The sequence below is a fragment of the Pipra filicauda genome, unplaced genomic scaffold, assembly GCF_003945595.2.
Source record: "Pipra filicauda isolate LSUMZ 115617 unplaced genomic scaffold, ASM394559v2 scaffold61_size3293851_pilon, whole genome shotgun sequence".
Taxonomy (NCBI): domain Eukaryota; kingdom Metazoa; phylum Chordata; class Aves; order Passeriformes; family Pipridae; genus Pipra; species Pipra filicauda.
In genome coordinates, this window is record NW_024104776.1 from 2,827,234 (window position 1) to 2,844,771 (window position 17,538).

Here is a 17,538-nt window from a genome sequence, read left to right on the forward strand (position 1 = left end):
TTGATGTAAATAGGCATAATTTAATAATTTAATCCTTCTAAGGTGCACTCTGTAGTACAAAGACACCGAATCAGTATCCATAATGTATGGCCTTTATATATTCATATATTCATTTCAAGATAGTTACACATTAAGTAGCTTAAGAAATACTTAAATATGCAACTGTATTTTCTAGGTATGCAGAGAAATAAAAAGGATATAGGCTATGGCTGGGAAAAAGTTATGCTTTTTGAGATGATCAAAATTCTCTGAAGTACAGATTATAAATATAGTAAGTGGTAACATATCCAAAATCTCTCACTCTTTTTCTAGACTGCACTCGACTACCAAAGAACAGCTCGGTATCACATCATGTTACAAAATCAGGCTCTGAAAGTCCTCACCGGCAATCCAAATTGTGATTCAAAGACGAGAACGGCGTTATATCTCTTGGATTTCGCGGGTGAACTTCATCAGGCCGGCAGGCCACCATTTCCTTGTGGCCCTTCACCGCATCACTGACCGTGACCGAGTCGAGGGGCAGAGGATTTTACACCTCATTAAGGCTTTATAGTTACTTCAGAAGCCTACAGCTAAAGCTGAATGAGAATCATTTCAATGCACTGCACAAGACAAAGTGCCTGCGCAGGAAGGTAGTTATGAAGAAGTGGGACAGCTCCAAAAACAAATGCTGCTCATCCCCGTGGTTCCTGAGACACGGGCACTGTTAGGTAGTTATTCCGCGCTCACAAAGTTGTCACCCACAGGAGCGGCGGCTCCTGTCGCCCTGACCAGCCCAGCCCAGCCCTGTCCTGCTCGCCGGTCCCCGGGTCGCCGCCGTGCCCACCCCTGGCGGTGCCCCGGCCGGGAGCCGCGGGAGCCGGTCCGCGGAGGCGTCCCACCGCGGCAGCTTTTCTTTCACCAGCTCCCTCATACCCGCCTCTGCTCGCCGCTCCCCGCGCCGGGACCCGCTGCACCGGGTCCCCGCGGGCTCTGGCCTCCCCCCGCCGCCTCCGCCGCTCCCGGGCGCGGCCCCCCAGCCCCGGCCCTGCCCCCGGGCGCCCCCGCCGAGCTCTGGGCGCAGGGGCGGCGGTGGCATCCGCCGCCGGGAGCGGGGCCGGGCTCGGCGCCGGGAGCAGCGGCGGCTCACGCAGCCGCAGGGAAGAGGAGCCGCCGGGAGCGGCGGCGGGACCGGCCACCGAGCACAGCGCGGAGGATCGGCACATCCCCGTTCCGCCGGGGGCGGCTCTGCCAACCCCCGCCGCCGCCGCCTCCCCGCCTCCCTCCCTCCTCCCTTCCCTCCCCGCCCCTCCGTAGCGACATCCCCGCGAGTTTGCCTGGCTGTCTGTGCCCGTCGCTGGGCACCCGGCGCCGCATCTCCCCCTCCATCAACTCCTGGGAGCCGCCGGCGGAGGGCAGGGACCCGAAGTTGCGGCCAGCCCGGAAAGGGGAAAGTAGCGGCAGCGCAGAAGGGGCCGGAGCCCAGCGCAGCCCAGCCCGGCCCGGCCCAGCCGAGCGGGGCCGGCGCGGCGGCCGCCACTCGCAGCCCCCGGCCGGGGCTTGCCCCGCGCCCCGGGCCGCGCCGGTCGGGGCCGAGCCCCGCGGGAGCCGCCCGGGACCCGCCGCGGTAAGACGGGGTTGCGCTTGGGGGGCGCCGGGAGCGAGAGGCCGGCGGTGCCCGTTCGGGGCGGGGAGCGCGGGGCGCGCCCGCGGGGCCGCGCCGAAACTTGTGCAAGTTGTGCGGCCCCGGGGCGGGCGCGGAGGCGGCGGCGGCAGGGGGGCGCCCCCTGGTGGCCGCGGGCGGGGGCGCAGGCGGGCTCCGTGCGGGGCCCGCGGGGGCGGGGGCGGGGGCGGCCCAGGGGCGGCCGCCGAGGGTCGGGCTGCCGGGGCTGCCTCCTGCCGCCGTCCTTTCGGGGGCACGGCCGCTCGCGTGGTTCGTATACGCGTATGGTTTTTTATTTTGCTTTTAATTTGAGCTTGGTTGAATTTTGGTGGCGTGCGGTCAGATTTATTTTCTCGGGTAGCGTAACGGCAAAAGATGCCCTGAGACCTCTTGTTCACGCAGGAAAAGGTGAATCCGAATTGCTCTTATGCCAAGGATGAATGTTGTGGAACTTCGAAAATGCTCTTTCATATTTATTTATTTATTTTTTAATTTCTGGAAAAGGAAAGGTGAATTAACTCATCTTTCTTAGAGAGGTAGCAGCACTTCGCTAGTCAAAGTACTTCAGATATGTTCCGACACCTGCACAGCTTCAGAGAACTTTTGTTTCTGTTTTCACAGAAAGAACCAACATGCCAAGTGGAAGGAAACCTGAAACTGCTCTTTTGACAAGGAAGTATTGGCTTTCTGCCTTTTCACGTTTTCCTTTTGCATCATAATGGAAAGAGAAGGATTTTTTGAATCATTGAGGCCAAATTTGGGCATCACTAGCTGAAGATAAGATGAAAGAAGACTTGAAAATATGTCAGTACTCTGTGACTGTTAATTCAAATGCACTTTTCACAAACAGAGAAGAATAGTGGTTAGAAGCGCTGCAGTTTCATCAAAAGGATCTAATGGAGGATCTATGTTGATTTTTTCTATTATTGTTTTCCTTCTTGCCCCTCCATGAATCCCAAAAGAGAAAGATGGAAAGAATGTGTATGGAAATTGAGATAAAGCGAAAACTGAAGACAGTAATTTCAGTTTTGGAGTCTATTTCCAAGTGCTGTAAATGCCCTATTTTATCAAATATAACACACTGTTTTGAATAAATTGTATCATTTTTTGACCAGTGGGGTTTTTGTCAATTCTAAAAGTGGAATCTGACCTGATTGAAAGCTTTTTAAAAAAGCAAACCTGTGACTCTGATTCCTTTTTTCAGGTGAAGTTTTTGAAGTTATCAAGAGATAATGTTTCACTCTGTACTGTGCATTGTTGACCTGTGTTTTATATTCATATCTTAGAGATTTTATTTTTAACCTGATTTTAGTGTTTATGTTGTATTGTGTTTGAGAAAAGTGTGAACAGACAAGGCACCTGAGATTTAAGTTTTCAAGAGCCTTGACATTTCAATGTTGTACCTCAGATTGCAAGTAGTCTGAGCCTCTCTTATAATGCACAGTGTACGCTAAATCTTTTCTCTTAAAAATATGCCTTAAGATATTAGAGTTTTTACTAACTGGATGAAATTTTGATATCTGGACATTGTGTTTTGTAAGGAAATGCATGTCTGGGGAAGAGGAGCTGCCTAATGGATCATGGCTCTGATGTTCGCGGGGCATACTTTATTTCTAGCATTAATGATGTTTGATGTCTTCGCTTTTGAAGAATCTGTAAACAATTACTCTGATTGGGTGACTTTCATAGAAAATGTAGATCAATATGAAAAACAGCAACTTGAAGGCCTTAGTGCTGAGCAGAAGCTGAAAAAAACAGTCCTTCATCCAAGCTTGTATTTCGACGCTCAAGATGTTCAAGCACTGAGGCAGAAGGCTCACACAAGCCATTTGCATCTCTTTAGAGTCATCAGAAGTGCCGTGATGGTTATGCTGTCCAACCCTTTATACTATCTACCTCCACCCAAGTACGCTGATTTTGCTGCGAAGTGGAATGAGATTTATGGTAACAATCTGCCACCTCTAGCATTTTATTGTTTACTGTGCCCCGAAGATAAAGCTGCGTTTGATTTTGCCATAGAATATATGGATAGAATGGCTGGCTACAAAAACTGGTTGGTTGAGAACGCACCTGGAGATGAAGTGCCACTTGGTCACTCTCTAACAGGATTTGCCACTGCTTTTGACTTCTTGTATAATTCACTGGAAAATGAGAGAAGACAAAAATATCTGGAGAAGATATGGTCTGTAAGCGAGGAAATGTATGAGTACTCCAAGGTTCGTTCCTGGGGAAAGCAGCTTCTCCATAATCACCAGGCAACCAATATGCTTGCTTTGCTTATTGGAGCTTTGGTTGCAGGAGTGGACAAAGGATCTCGGGCAAATATTTGGAAACACACTGTTGTTGATGTGATGGAGAAAACCATGTTTCTGCTCAATCATATTGTAGATGGGTCTCTAGATGAAGGAGTAGCTTATGGGAGTTACACAGCCAAGTCAGTAACCCAGTATGTTTTCCTGGCCCAGCGCCACTTTGGTATTAACAACTTGGAGAATAACTGGCTCAAAATGCACTTTTGGTTCTACTATGCCACCCTGTTACCAGGCTTTCAGAGGACTGTGGGCGTAGCGGATTCTAATTACAACTGGTTTTATGGTCCTGAGAGCCAACTGGTTTTCTTGGATAAGTTTATAATGAAGAATGGAGCCGGCAACTGGCTGGCACAACAGATTAGAAAACACAGACCCAAAGATGGGCCAATGGTGCCATCCACTGCACAGAGGTGGAGCACATTACATACTGAATTTATATGGTATGCTGCTGAAATCACTCCTCAGCCTCCTCCTGACTATGGTACTGCTAAAATGCATGTGTTTCCTAACTGGGGAGTTGTTACTTATGGCGCTGGATTGCCAAACAGTCAGACAAACACCTTTGTGTCCTTTAAGTCTGGAAAACTCGGTGGACGTGCTGTCTATGATATCGTTCACTTTCAACCCTATACCTGGATTGATGGGTGGAGAAGTTTCAATCCAGGACATGAACATCCTGATCAGAACTCTTTCACTTTTGCTCCCAATGGACAGGTGTTTGTATCTGAGGCTCTTTATGGACCTAAACTCAGCCACCTAAACAATGTCTTGGTCTTTGCTCCATCTCCTACTAGCCAGTGCAACCAACCTTGGGAAGGACAGCTTGGTGAATGTGCCCAATGGCTGAAGTGGATTGGTGATGAGGTTGGAGACTCAACTGGAGAAATTATAACAGCCTCCCAGGCCGGAGACATGATGTTTGTGAGTGGTGAGGCAGTATCTGCTTACACATCAGCAATGAAACTGAAAAGCGTATATCGCGTTTTGCTGCTCTTAAATTCTCAGACACTGTTAGTAGTAGACCATATTGAGAAGGAGGAAGACTCTCCTGTTAATTCTGTCAGTGCCTTTTTTCATAATCTTGACATTGATTTTAAGTACATACCCTATAAGTTTAAGAACAAGTACAATGGAGCTATGATGGATGTGTGGGATGCCCACTACAAGATGTTTTGGTTTGATCATCGTGGGAGTAGCCCTGTTGCTAGGATACAGGAGGCTGAACAAGCAGCTGAATTCAAAAAGCGATGGACCCAGTTTGTAAATGTTACCTTTCCAATGAAAAATACACTTACAAGGATTGTTTACCTTTTCTATGGCCCGTATGTCAATGTTTCTGACTGTAGACTCATAGATAATGCAAAATCTGGATTTCAGATTTCGCTCAGTGTCAACCACACCGAAAATACCATCTCTGTTGTGACAGAGTATCAGAATTTAAAGGCAAGGTTCGATTACTTGGGATTTGGTGGTTTTGCCAAAGTAATTCATGAAAATAAAGTGACCAAGTTTGGTGTCGGTACTGAATCTGTGAAAAAAGAGATAAAAAATAATAGAGTGGTTTTCCCATTTGGATTCAAAGTGAACATGATCGCAGGGTTAATTTTGGGTGTCAGTTTGGTCATATTGGCTTTTCAGTGGCGATTTTACATATCCTTTGGCAAAATGTTGCGTTGGATTCTGATACTGGTTGTCACACTGTGGCTTATTGAATTGGTGGATGTGTGGAGCATGTGTACTCAGCCCATCTGTGCAAAATGGAGCAGTGACATGGTAAGGCTAGAACATGATAAAGGCAATAAAGCCAAACAATTAGAAGGAAACCCCGTTGTTTTGCCAGATGTTATCATTACTTCACTTCCCTCTTCTGGTGCAGAAATTTTAAAACAGCTGTTTTTCAATACCAGTGACTTTTTATATATTAGAATACCTACACCCTATCTTGAAATTCCCGAGACTGAATTTGAAATTGATTCCTTTGTAGATCCATGTGAATGGAAGGTTTCTGATGTTCAGAGTGGTAATTTTCGTCTTATCCAAGGGTGGCTCCAGTCTCTAGTTCGAGATACAAAGTTGCATTTACAAAACATTCATTTGTATGAAGCTAGCAGAAATAAAATTGCTCAGCATTCTGCATTAAGCAAGGACAAAAAGAAAAGATCCAGAAAGAGAGAATCCCTGTCAGAGCAAAGAAGCAGGGCAAGAGTGAGTCAAGAAAAAGATGCTGAATATATCAGGGAACTGAGAAGACATCTCATCTATTATCCTAATGCACGACCTGTGCTTAGTTTAAGCAGTGGGAGCTGGACGTTAAAGCTTCCCTTCTTTCAGGAAATCCTAGGACCATCAATGAAAGCTTTATATGTAGTGAGGGACCCACGGGCATGGGTCTATTCGATGTTGTACAAAAATAAGCCAAGCCTTTACTCCTTGAAAAATGTTCCACAACACTTGGCTGCAATGTTTAAAGGGGAGAATGGTAAAGAAAAATGTAGTTTAAATGAAGGCTATGCCTCCGAATATGAACCACTGAGAAAAGAATTTTCAAATTCTAATTCAAATCCTATTTCAGTGTTGTCCTATTTATGGCTAGCAAACACAGCAGCAGCAATGAGAATAAATGGGGACTTACTCCCAACAAATTATCAGCTGATCAAGTTTGAAGATATTGTGAACTTTCCTCAGAAGACGGCTGAAACAATTTTTGCCTTTCTTGGTATTCCTCTTCCTCCCGCTAGCTTAAACCAAATATTATTTGCCACCTCCACCGGTCTTTTCTATCTTCCTTATGAAGGGGAAATTTCACCAAGTAGCATTCATGCCTGGAAAAAAAACATGCCACGTGAAGAGATTAGACAAATTGAGGATATCTGTTATTCACTGATGGACCACTTAGGATACCCAAAGTTTATAGAATAAATGCTGCTGGTCAGCAGAAATTTGCACTAATGATCTCTGACTCCCAATTTGTGGATAAATACTATAGAAGTTTGTTTATTCTTGTAAAATGTGTACAGTCTGCTACTTTCAGAGAGATTATTTTAAGAAAAAAGTAACTGTTCTTGAAACTGTGGAGGATTTTTTGTTTGTTTTGTTTTGATTTGTTTTTCTTTAAAAAGAAATCGTAACTACTTTTGCTGCCTTTCAAAAAAAGCTGTGTGAACCTTTGCAGAACTACAATCTGGGGCCTCTATAGCTCAGGGGATTAGTAATAGAACAGAGAGCTTTTCACCTCCAGCTCACCAGTCTGATTCCAGCCCAAGTGGTTAGTTCCTGAAAGTACTTACCATTTTATGATTGTATGATGGCTTATATGAAATTATACTTGTTAAACTGGTCTTGTTCCCAGTGGTGATAATTGGCGCCCTTGGACAGGTTTACTTATGCATTCTGTCTGTGTCTCACTGGTCACTATAGTGGTGCAAAATAAACATAAGCTAAGATTTAAGGTTGTTCAGCATCCCTTCAGCAGGAGGAAACAGAACATTTGAGTAAATCTAGTTCCTTATTTACAGACTGAGCAGAGAGGCCTGGGATTGAAATTGATGTGGATATGAAATCTCATTGTAGGATATGGTTCCTTCAGCGCAGGGATGTGGTACTTAAACTGGGTTTTGAAGTTTGATGAAAGAGAAGACTTAATTCTCTATGCCTGATAATGTGGTACCCTTTGTGAGCCTGAAGTAAACTATCTGGAGAAAAAGAAATGGGACAAAATCTAAGAAACTAGCAAGATTCCCCAAATGAGCAGTTAAATTTGGAGAAGATTTTGTGTAGTTTTGACCTGGCTCAACATAACCTAATTTTGAAGGTTATTAACATATTGGCTTCTTGCACTGCTTTTTCCTGTACCTCTTGTCTGAGAGGTTCTGCATAGATTTTCTCTTTTCGAGTGAGACTCTTCCATCCTTCTTTGTTGTAACACTTTTCTCTGGTGATTCTTGTGCGTAATTTCCTTGGGACCAGTGCAAATGGCCATGGGACCAGATGTCATTGGCCATGGCTTATTGCTGATGTTTGCATAAAATGGCTGTCTGAGATTTAGAAGACCTCAGATAAACCTGTAGGTCTGTGTTGCTGAGGGATGTTTTGCTTGTCTGTATAATGAATTTCTGAAGGACAGCCATTGCTAACCTCAGGTCTTCTTGCAGCAAGGGGAGAGATCTGAAAATCACCTGTCCCTAAGCCACCTCACATTTGAGTGATGTTTCCCTGCAGTAAACTATTTCCAAAGTTGTCTGATTTTTATAATGATTGGTGTTTCTTTAACATGATCCTGTACTATGATTTTGGTTTGGAAACAGATAGGCCTGATAGGATAGACATGTATTTGTCACAGCTTATTTTCTTCTTGAGTCACACTCTTTGTTTCACATGTCCATTAAGAAAAAAATTTCCCATTTCCCAATTTAACTTGCTCAGTATTCCCTGGAAATGCATGCATATTGTAAATGTCTGCAGATGTGTAAATCAGATCACAAAGAGACATCTATTTCCTTTACCGTTTGTTTTTCATTACAAATGGAATTGTCCTGAAATATGCTTTGGTTTGTGGGAGCTGGAATCAGAGCTTTGGCTTATTGTATTGAAATATGCGTGTAAGTGCTGTTTATTTGGGTGGTAAACGTTAGGCAATGTCAAAAGTGCAGTGAGTTTCTTCGTACAGATTACAGGTACCCTTGCTAATTTTTAGTGTATAGAAGTTCTTGTCTTTTCTTCTAATCTTAGTATTATGTCCCTGTCTTACTCCACTGTTTTGTCCCTCCCATATGTACATTTCACATCCTTTGGAGCACATTGGGATATTTCATTACGACCTAGATAAAAATAGCTCTTTCTCAGGCAGTCATTAATATGTGAAAAGAGGTCTCTACCATGATAAAGCTATTGATAATTTGTGGTCTCACTTACAATAACTTACCTGTCCTTTACTAGAGGTAGTTGTATTTTCCCCTTCAGACCTGTGTTTCACCCTTGGCTAGGTGGAGTGCCATGTTAAAAGAAATATTAAACAGGTAAATATACATTGATATTTTAGTGAAACAAGTATCATTCTCTCGAATTGACTTCTCTCTGAAGCCATTTTTGATTGTATGTTAAAAAAAAAGTACTGATGTCTGTTCAGTTTGTACTTGATAGAATAAATTTCAGCATTCACCTTCTATTTCCACAATTTACACTCTAAACCAGAACAAATAAAAAGGCTTTGCTCTCTCAGATGTTTTAGGGCAACTGAAGGTAAGATTTGTGGGTATACAGAGTTATTCTCTTGTCACTAGAATCCAGAGGAGGAATGGTCACCACATAGACACAGACATTAACCTCCCCTTTCTCCATATAGTAGTGTTTAAGACTGTCAGTAAACTTTGAGAATTGTTTGACCTTTTTGAAAAGCATGCCTGTTTAGGTACATTGTATTGAAAAGTGTTCTGCTTATGAAAACTAGTCTCAGTACTTTATCTTAACTTTGCTTCCTTAATCTGCTTCTGTTAAATGTTGATACTTATTTGTACTATATTGTGGTTTGAATTGTCCAATTATGACACAGCTAAGATTTTGATGTATTTTTTTAAAAAGGCAGGCTTAATTTAAATGCTTATCTCTGAATCATATTTGGAAGCATAAGAAAAATAAACACCAAGGAAAATATGTCAGTTATTTACTTGCTTTGTAACTAAGTGACATTGGCCCTGGGGAGACGCACATAGGTCTTGGCATTCAGAGTTCTATCAAATAGCTTAAATCTATAGTCTCTCCCAATAGGCTTTTTGCTAGAGCAACATCTGTGTAGATGAGCCTCAGTATCATGGTCAGATTTGTCCCTTTCACCCTCTTAACACACAGTTGGCATGCAGTCCTCATCAAATTTATGTTTGAACAGTTAATTTGCCAGATCTGGAGTTTAATTTCTGTACAAGATCCTCAATTATGTAAAATATATAGCACAACTCATGGTGTAATACTATTCTGATTGTGTTAAAATGGAATTTAAACAAAAATTTCTTTTCCAGTTCTATAAAGTTTTTGTTAACTGATTTGTAAAGCTGCAGTCGTGGGTCAGAATTTTTTTTTTATTTGTTTCACTTGCTGTTGAACAAATGGTATGACTACTAGCAGACTTCTGTCTACCCTACAGTCAGTTATTTCCATTATTAGAGATACTATTTATTTGGTGAACATAAACATACATTAACTGGAATATAATACTGCATTTCCTAAAAACATTTAAAGTGTGTAGTTCAAGTTTAAGGATGAAAACATGTGATCTCAATATTTCTAGAAGTTAAAAAAGTTACCCCTTTTGCAAGTGGTCCATATGCTGGGTTCCATATGTTGTAATGTTTTGTAATTAGAAACTGTGATATTTCTTTAGGTGACAGTAATTTATCAAAATTATTTCTTTTTATTTACACAAATTTTCTTCAAGAGGATGAGTACTGGATCTTAACAGTTCTGTGATCAGAGTGATCAGAGCAACATAAGCTTTCATTCCTTTCTCTAGACTCCCCTTTAGCTTCGGTTCAGACTGAAACCTTTGTTTAAATTGCATAATGGATGGGCTGTCTTCCAAGTGAAGAGTCTGTCTGGAGACACAGTCTCAAATTCCATATTTCCATATTGTGGAATATTATTGATTCTGAGTTATGAGTCAAAACTGTAAATTGAGAGCTGCTCAGATTTGGAACATAAGTGGAATGATACCATGCTGATCTCAGTTAAAGTTGTGCTATCGATTTCAACAGGAACAAAATACTATCATCCAATGTCAGTAAACTATTATCAACTAGTTAGCTTGACTATTCCAAAACAGAAGAAATTAAAGGAAGTAAATACCTCAAATGATCATGAAAGATTACCATTCTTGTTATTTGGTGACAAAAGGAAATGTATTTTAATAATGTAAAAAAATAAAATTGCTCTATATTCAAAATAATCTACAAAGTACAATTTTCAAATGTCAGAACTTTGATTTTCTTCAGTGAAGAGAAATTTGCTGATATGTGATCAACACTATTCTCATAAAGGATGTGTCTGGGTAATCTCATGCTGTCTCAGAAAATACTTAATAATGGGAAAGTGCTATTTCATGTTGCTGAAATTATACTGTTTTAAATTAAACTATACATCTTTTGAGCTGACAATATGCTGAGAGTTATATGTGATAGAGGAAAACAAGGACAGTCTGATTTCATTCACAGTTGTCTATAAGAGAATAATTTCTGAAAGGCTCTAAATTTATACTGGTATAAATTCAACGCTTTGTTTACTGCCTTTACTGAGAAAGATATTGTGGAGTTTATGAACATGACCTGAAATAATCTATTTCATATTAGGTAATTTAACTTTCATACCTAAATAAGGAGTTTTGTCACTCTAGAATCAATGGAAAGCGAATGCTACCTTCAAAGGTAAATCAGATATTGCTTCCCTCTTTTTAAATACTCAAAAGCCAAGAGTGATGGAACTCTTACTTTAGATGCCCACTGACAGATTTCAAATGAAGTAGGGTGAATCTAGATTTATATGTGTATGGTCTTACATGTAAGTAGATTTCTGTGTCTGAGCAGTTCCAGTGCATACACTGTCCAAACAAAATTTTGTGAAACATCCTGCATAAAATAAAGCTGTTGTTAGTAAAATAATACATTTGTGTTATTCTTTTTTTTCCCCAAAATTATTTCACCACTTAGGATATCACAAAACTTTGTGATATGGTCAAGTGTATGTATTTAAAATTAAAAAATACATCTGTTTTTGTTTGTTTTGAATATGGAAACCACTGTTACTTTTCAGAAAGTATTGATAGCAAGACCTGATTTGTCTGCCCTTGGATCCACAGTAAGTACATTTGGTGTTAAGTAAAAGACCACAAAACAGCTATATTCCTAGAACAGAAAGGGTGATTTCCCATTCAGTTCTTGGGACAGCTGGTTCAATCCCTAATTTTGAAGTCTCTTAGTCTATAAACATGTTAGCTATATGCAAATTGTGTATTTAGAATAGTGCCTCTTCTAGTTCCTGAACTACACCCTGGAATTTTTTTAGAGACTGATAGTTGGCCCAGAGAATATTCTTAAATTTAAGTGTAGGTAAGCAAGTTGCAGTGACCATGAATGTTCTATAGTGTGTTTAATTTATTTTGTTTTTAAGACTCATAATCAAGATGACTGGAATAACTGAAGCCCTCTGGATCTCTTTTGCTGAATGTGGGCTGGCACAGGCAGCATCTATCAGATCCAGAGGCACAGGTAGTTCAGCATCCTTATTGCTGCAAAGATCTATAACCAACTGCAGGTGCATCTCAGTTGCATCTAGTGTTCTGCAGCAGAGTTTTGCAGGTTTAACTGATTTTTTTTTGTTTATTTAATTTAGAAGAATATGCTTGGGATATACCTTAAACATAGCAAGAATAAGACCTGATTTTATCTCTCCTGTGAACTACAGGATGTTGTAAAGCAAAAGTTTGCATGTTTTTAAGTCTTTTTTATGTGATATTTAATTGTGAAATAGGTTTAATGTTGGGTTTTGTTTTTTTGGGTTTTGGTGGGTTTTTTCTGTTTTGGTTTTGGGTTTTTTTGTTTGTTTGTTGTGTGTGATTTTGGTTTTCTTTTTCTGGAGAGTGTTAGCCCTGTGTTGCCCCTGTTAGTGACTGCTGAATGATTGTGCAGCATGTGCTTTTGCTTTTTAGGTCATCCTAGGTCATGTCACTGTACTCTCGCAGGTAAATTTTTTTTGACCTTCTGATTCTTGAACCCAACTTTGGCTTTTGGGAGAGCTGCATGGAAAATACCCATTATGATAGGAACAACAAGGTGTGTTGTAAAAAAAATGCTGCTGTCTATTGCAAATTCTTTGACACTATTTATCTCCAGCTATTTTCTGAAAGGTTGTTCACAGGGAATAAATGCTATGTACAAAACTGAGAGGAAACTAATACCAGGAGCATGATAAAAGGTGGACTGTCAGAGATAATTAATGCATACTTGTATCTGTGAAATCCAGTATTATTTTCCTTCTTAATTGCTTTTCTAAGAGAGCAATTGCTTACATTTTCTTTAGACTTTTTTTAAAACCTTTTTGTGTTTTCTTCCTACAGGTTGCCTTGAAATAGACTTTTTTCCCGTGTTTTCTGAATCTTAGTTTGAAATGTTAATTTTGTTACTTTTCGAACCTTCTTCTATGTTTCAGGATCTTTGAGTATGTTCTCTTCATAAATTACATCCTACAGCTGCCACTTGATTTCAAGGAACGTAATCTCAGGGGTGGTGAGGACTAGGATAGGTACACAGAAATGAACTGAGAAACAGGAGAAACAAAACATTCAGCTACTGAGGAGTACAGACTTTAAAATGTGTGTTAGAATATTTAGGTCTTAATGAGCTGACATGTCATGCACTGTGAATGCCTGAATAACAGACTTTATTATTCACTTTAACAGATCAGCTGAACATTGTTTCAAAATACCAAATGAGTACTGATGGAACGAGAAGTTAAAAGGAAGTTTGCTTTGTATTTATTTTGATTTTTTTCCTTCAAAGCAGTGTTATTCTTTTGTATTCCCAAGCTGTGTTAATTTGTAACAGGATAACTATTAACCAATGTAGCTCTATAACACAATTGTTGGCACCAAAGGAAGCTTTTCAATTATAGGATGCAGCTTTGCCTGCTGGGTATAGATTCAATATTGATGATTTCTCAACTGCCAGCATCCTTTGGTGACATTTGAAAGAAAGGTTTACTTCTGCAATAATAAATTTTTCATGTTAAAGAATGAACTGCATTGTTGCTGAGCAAAATAGAGGTGATATGAAAACTTGTGTATTATAGACATAATACTATCAGTTAGTCATACTTTTAAAAGTATGAGTGTAGCCCTCATCTATTCCTCAACCTAATTACTAACCTTTATAACACTCTTTAATAGCAGGCTAGGCTAAGATGAATTTTCTTCTATTTACTGAAAGAAAAGAGCAAACCTACGTGAAAATACCCTGGCTTTGTTGATATACTAGGAATTTTTTAGGTTGCTGTTACGTGAATGTATGTCTGTACCTCTAAATCCCTCCAGGGTACATTTGCAAATAATACATAATGAATATTCCCGTTGATTTCAGTGAGTAGGAATTTACTTATTTGTATTCCATCTTTCTCTGATAATAGCCACGCCTTAATAGCCTTAATACATGAAGTGAATAGAATGATTAGTAAAGAGCCAGGCTGGACAATATACAAAGGTTTCTGGTTTTCATTGTTCACAGTTTGTTGGAAGTGTTTGCCAGCAATCTGCTTCATCTGCATTTAGCTCAGTTTGCTCTGCATAGCAACAGACTCATAACACCCTTTGAAGAATCTCCCTTGAGAAGTTTAGAAGTTAAAGGTACAGTTTTGAACAGCTAATATATATATCATTGCTTTACTGCCTCTTAAATTAATATAGGTGACATTTTCTTTTTGATTTAAAGGTGCAGGCAAAATGAAAAGAAAAAAAATTACATTTCCTTGGAAGTTAAATGTAAATATATCATTTATAAAAAAAAGATGGTTAGATGTTATTCAAGTTTAGAAAAACTCTATAGGGTCAGGTTAGAAAAACTGCTATTAAATGTGTTGTTAAGTTATTACTACTTGTGCTCTATAATGTATCCTGCAAAACAGGTACAAATAGGACCAATTTGCTTTTGTTGGATTTCTGAAACAGAATCAGCTAGATACACAAACAGTTTTTAACTGAAAGCAGATGCAATAACCTCATGAAAAGGTGATTTTAACCACATTTAGATGCCTTGCAGTTACTTTTGTGCTTAGTGACTTTTATTTTGTGTTTTCAGTGAACACTTAGTAACTCCATTTTAATTTAATTTTTTGTTACTATTAGAGATGTATTATTTATAGTGGGAGAAATTGTCCATAACTTTTAAGATCTCGTAGTCTAAATGGTAAATTTCTGTTAGCTTCTATATTTTATTGACTAAAATTCAGTAACTTATATAGCGTTTATAGAGGATTCTATGGGTGTGATGGAAATTGAATTTAAATAGCTCAAATCTCAATCTGCTTCCATGAGTCACTTGCAATTTATCCTTAAACATAATAATTTGCAGTATAGTCATAGAATCATTTAGGTTGGAAAAGACCCTTAAGATCATCAAGGCAACCCAGCACTGCCAAGTCCACCATTAAACTATGTCCCCAAGTGCCATGCTCTCACATTTTTTGAATACCTCCACGAATTGTGACTCAAGCACTTCCCTGGGCAGGCCGCTCCAATGCTTGACAATCGCTTTGGTGAAGAAATTTTTGCTCATATCCTTACCTGACACAACTTGAGGCCATTTCCTCTTGTTCTATCATTTATTATTTGGGAGAAGTGACTGACCCCACCTCGCTACAACCTCCGTTCACATAGTTATAGAGTTATGATAAAATTCACCTCAGCCTTTTTTATTTCAAACTAAAGAACCCCAGCTCCCTCAGCTGCTCCTCCTCAGACTTGTGCTCCAGGCCCTTCACCAGTTTCATTGCCCTTCTTTGGATACGCTCCAGCACCTCAATGTTTTTCTTGTAGTGAGGGACTTCTTGGCCTTTTGTCTAAAATCAAGTACAGTCTAGCGTAGTATAAATGTTGTGCATGCATATCGCCCAGTTCCTAAAATTCTGCTAATTTTGGGAAAGAGTCAAAATGCTGGAAGTCAAGCAACGTCAATAGTGCTGAACTAAGTCGTACACAGAAAATATATGCAGTGAATTGCACAAAGATTTGAAGGTGATGAAGGCTCTCAGCAAATACAATAATTTTTTTTGAATTTAGAACTTAAAACAGGCTCTGATGTAGGAAGCTTACTGGGAACTGTTTAGGTTGTGGCTTGCTTTCCTTGCAAATCAAGAACTTCTTTATTTCTTAGTGTGGCATTTTAGCTGAAAGTTTTCTGAGACTGATCATCCTATGTTCCTCTTTTTGATTCTGTAGTTTCACTATAAGAGTTCTTTTTATCTGTTTTAGAAAGATATATTTGTTTATCAAGAGTAAATTTGATGAACTGTTTCATTATATTTTCTTTCTGTTGCTTTAAAAATAGAAATCATACTTGCAGGCATTTTGAGTAGGAATCCATCAGAATTTCTTAAAGTCACAAATTAGAGAAAGTAGTCAGAATATAACTGTGGTTGCAAACTCCAACAGACACTTCAGAATGTCATCTTATACCAACAAAAAGAATTTAACCTTATTTTCTCTGATGCAGCTTTATTGCTATAGTTGTATACACCTTTTTTATTTAAAATAAGAAAAAAAATACCTTCATCCAAAAAAATGCATATCGTTCACAGTTGTAATCATTATTACTGTGAATAGCTCCTAGCTGGAATTCTGTGGTAAACCAAATCTGCAGTGTCTTTTGCACCCTTCATGAATTCAACTGCGACAAAATTGCCAGCAGCTTAATAGGTTTCTTGCTCTGAGGCAAATCTGTTCATAGCACTGAAAACACTGGCAAACACATAAAGGAAAATTAATTTAACCATATTTTATCATATTTTATTCTTGTAGATCTTATTTACAAGTGAAGTTTGAATATTCTGCTTTTATTTTGATATAAAAATTCACTCATCTAAGTAAGTTCACCTGTAAATTTTGTTAGCTGTACCTCTCCAAAATTTGGAGAGAGACAAAATTTACTGAAAGAAGAAAAGACTAGCCCTATTAGAAATCTAAGTTTGTTTAATTGACTAGAGAGTGTTGAATTTAAATAAACAAATGTTAAACTATTTTAAATGTTTTTAGCAAATGACATATACTGGTTACATGTCTTTTGACTTTGAGTTACGGGTGTACTTCTCCAAAAAGAAATCCTCAGTGATACCTCAAATCTATGTCATTGTAATTCTGTTAAATAGAAACATTTCCTGGGTGATGGACATTCTAGAGATCCTGCAGAGAGTGCTAATGTATTTTAAATTAGCACATCGTATTAAACATTACCTCTGGACTCAAGAGCACTCCTTATGTTCTACACTCAGTACCCACAGAGACTATATGTTACAACAATGGACCATTCAATTCTTACTGCAAAAGGATTGTAAAAGTAGCCTAAGATCTTTACCCAGGAGATTAGTATATCAAAAATAGTTGGTTTTCATGTCAGAATGAGAACTCTGACTCTTGAACTATGAATACCAAGGCACAACATCACTTCTCATCCTGCTGTTATGTGATCATCTTTTTAGGACCAAATGATAGGATGTTCTTTGATGTCCTGATACCAACACAAAAGCTATATCAAGAAGAAAAAATAGTAGTTTTAATCAATATGTAGCAATATCTCTTGCCTGAATGTATATAGAATCACATTTTTTGGGGGTGTGTATTTCTAACTGAGGTCAGTATCTGCTGGCACTAGGAAAACATGATGATATGCTAGCTCATATTATGCATTGACAGAAGTAGCCATCAATACAGGATAGGTTATAGCCTAGAATTTTTAATTTTTGCAGTTTAGTATTGCCAAAAATACACTGTAAATAGAATATTTTTATTGTGCTCACAGGGCATACTCTAGGCTGTGGAAAGAATGATCTCTTTTTTTC

The 17,538-nt window shown here is 39.4% G+C and overlaps 1 protein-coding gene across 1 annotated transcript; it reads left to right on the forward strand.

Moving 5' to 3' along the window:
* The first annotated feature begins 1,565 nt into the window (after window positions 1-1,565).
* On the forward strand, window positions 1,566-11,597 carry DSEL (dermatan sulfate epimerase like). Its single transcript, XM_027723111.2, has 2 exons — window positions 1,566-1,606; window positions 2,264-11,597. Exon 2 carries the CDS (start codon window positions 3,223-3,225, stop codon window positions 6,871-6,873), a length of 3,651 nt encoding a protein of 1,216 aa, XP_027578912.2. The 5' UTR covers window positions 1,566-1,606; window positions 2,264-3,222; the 3' UTR covers window positions 6,874-11,597.
* Window positions 11,598-17,538: the final 5,941 nt, after the last annotated feature.

Bases quoted from the DNA above. Each gene is read 5' to 3' on its own strand.
- DSEL (XM_027723111.2), top strand. From the start codon at position 3,223: ATGGCTCTGATGTTCGCGGGGCATACTTTATTTCTAGCATTAATGATG.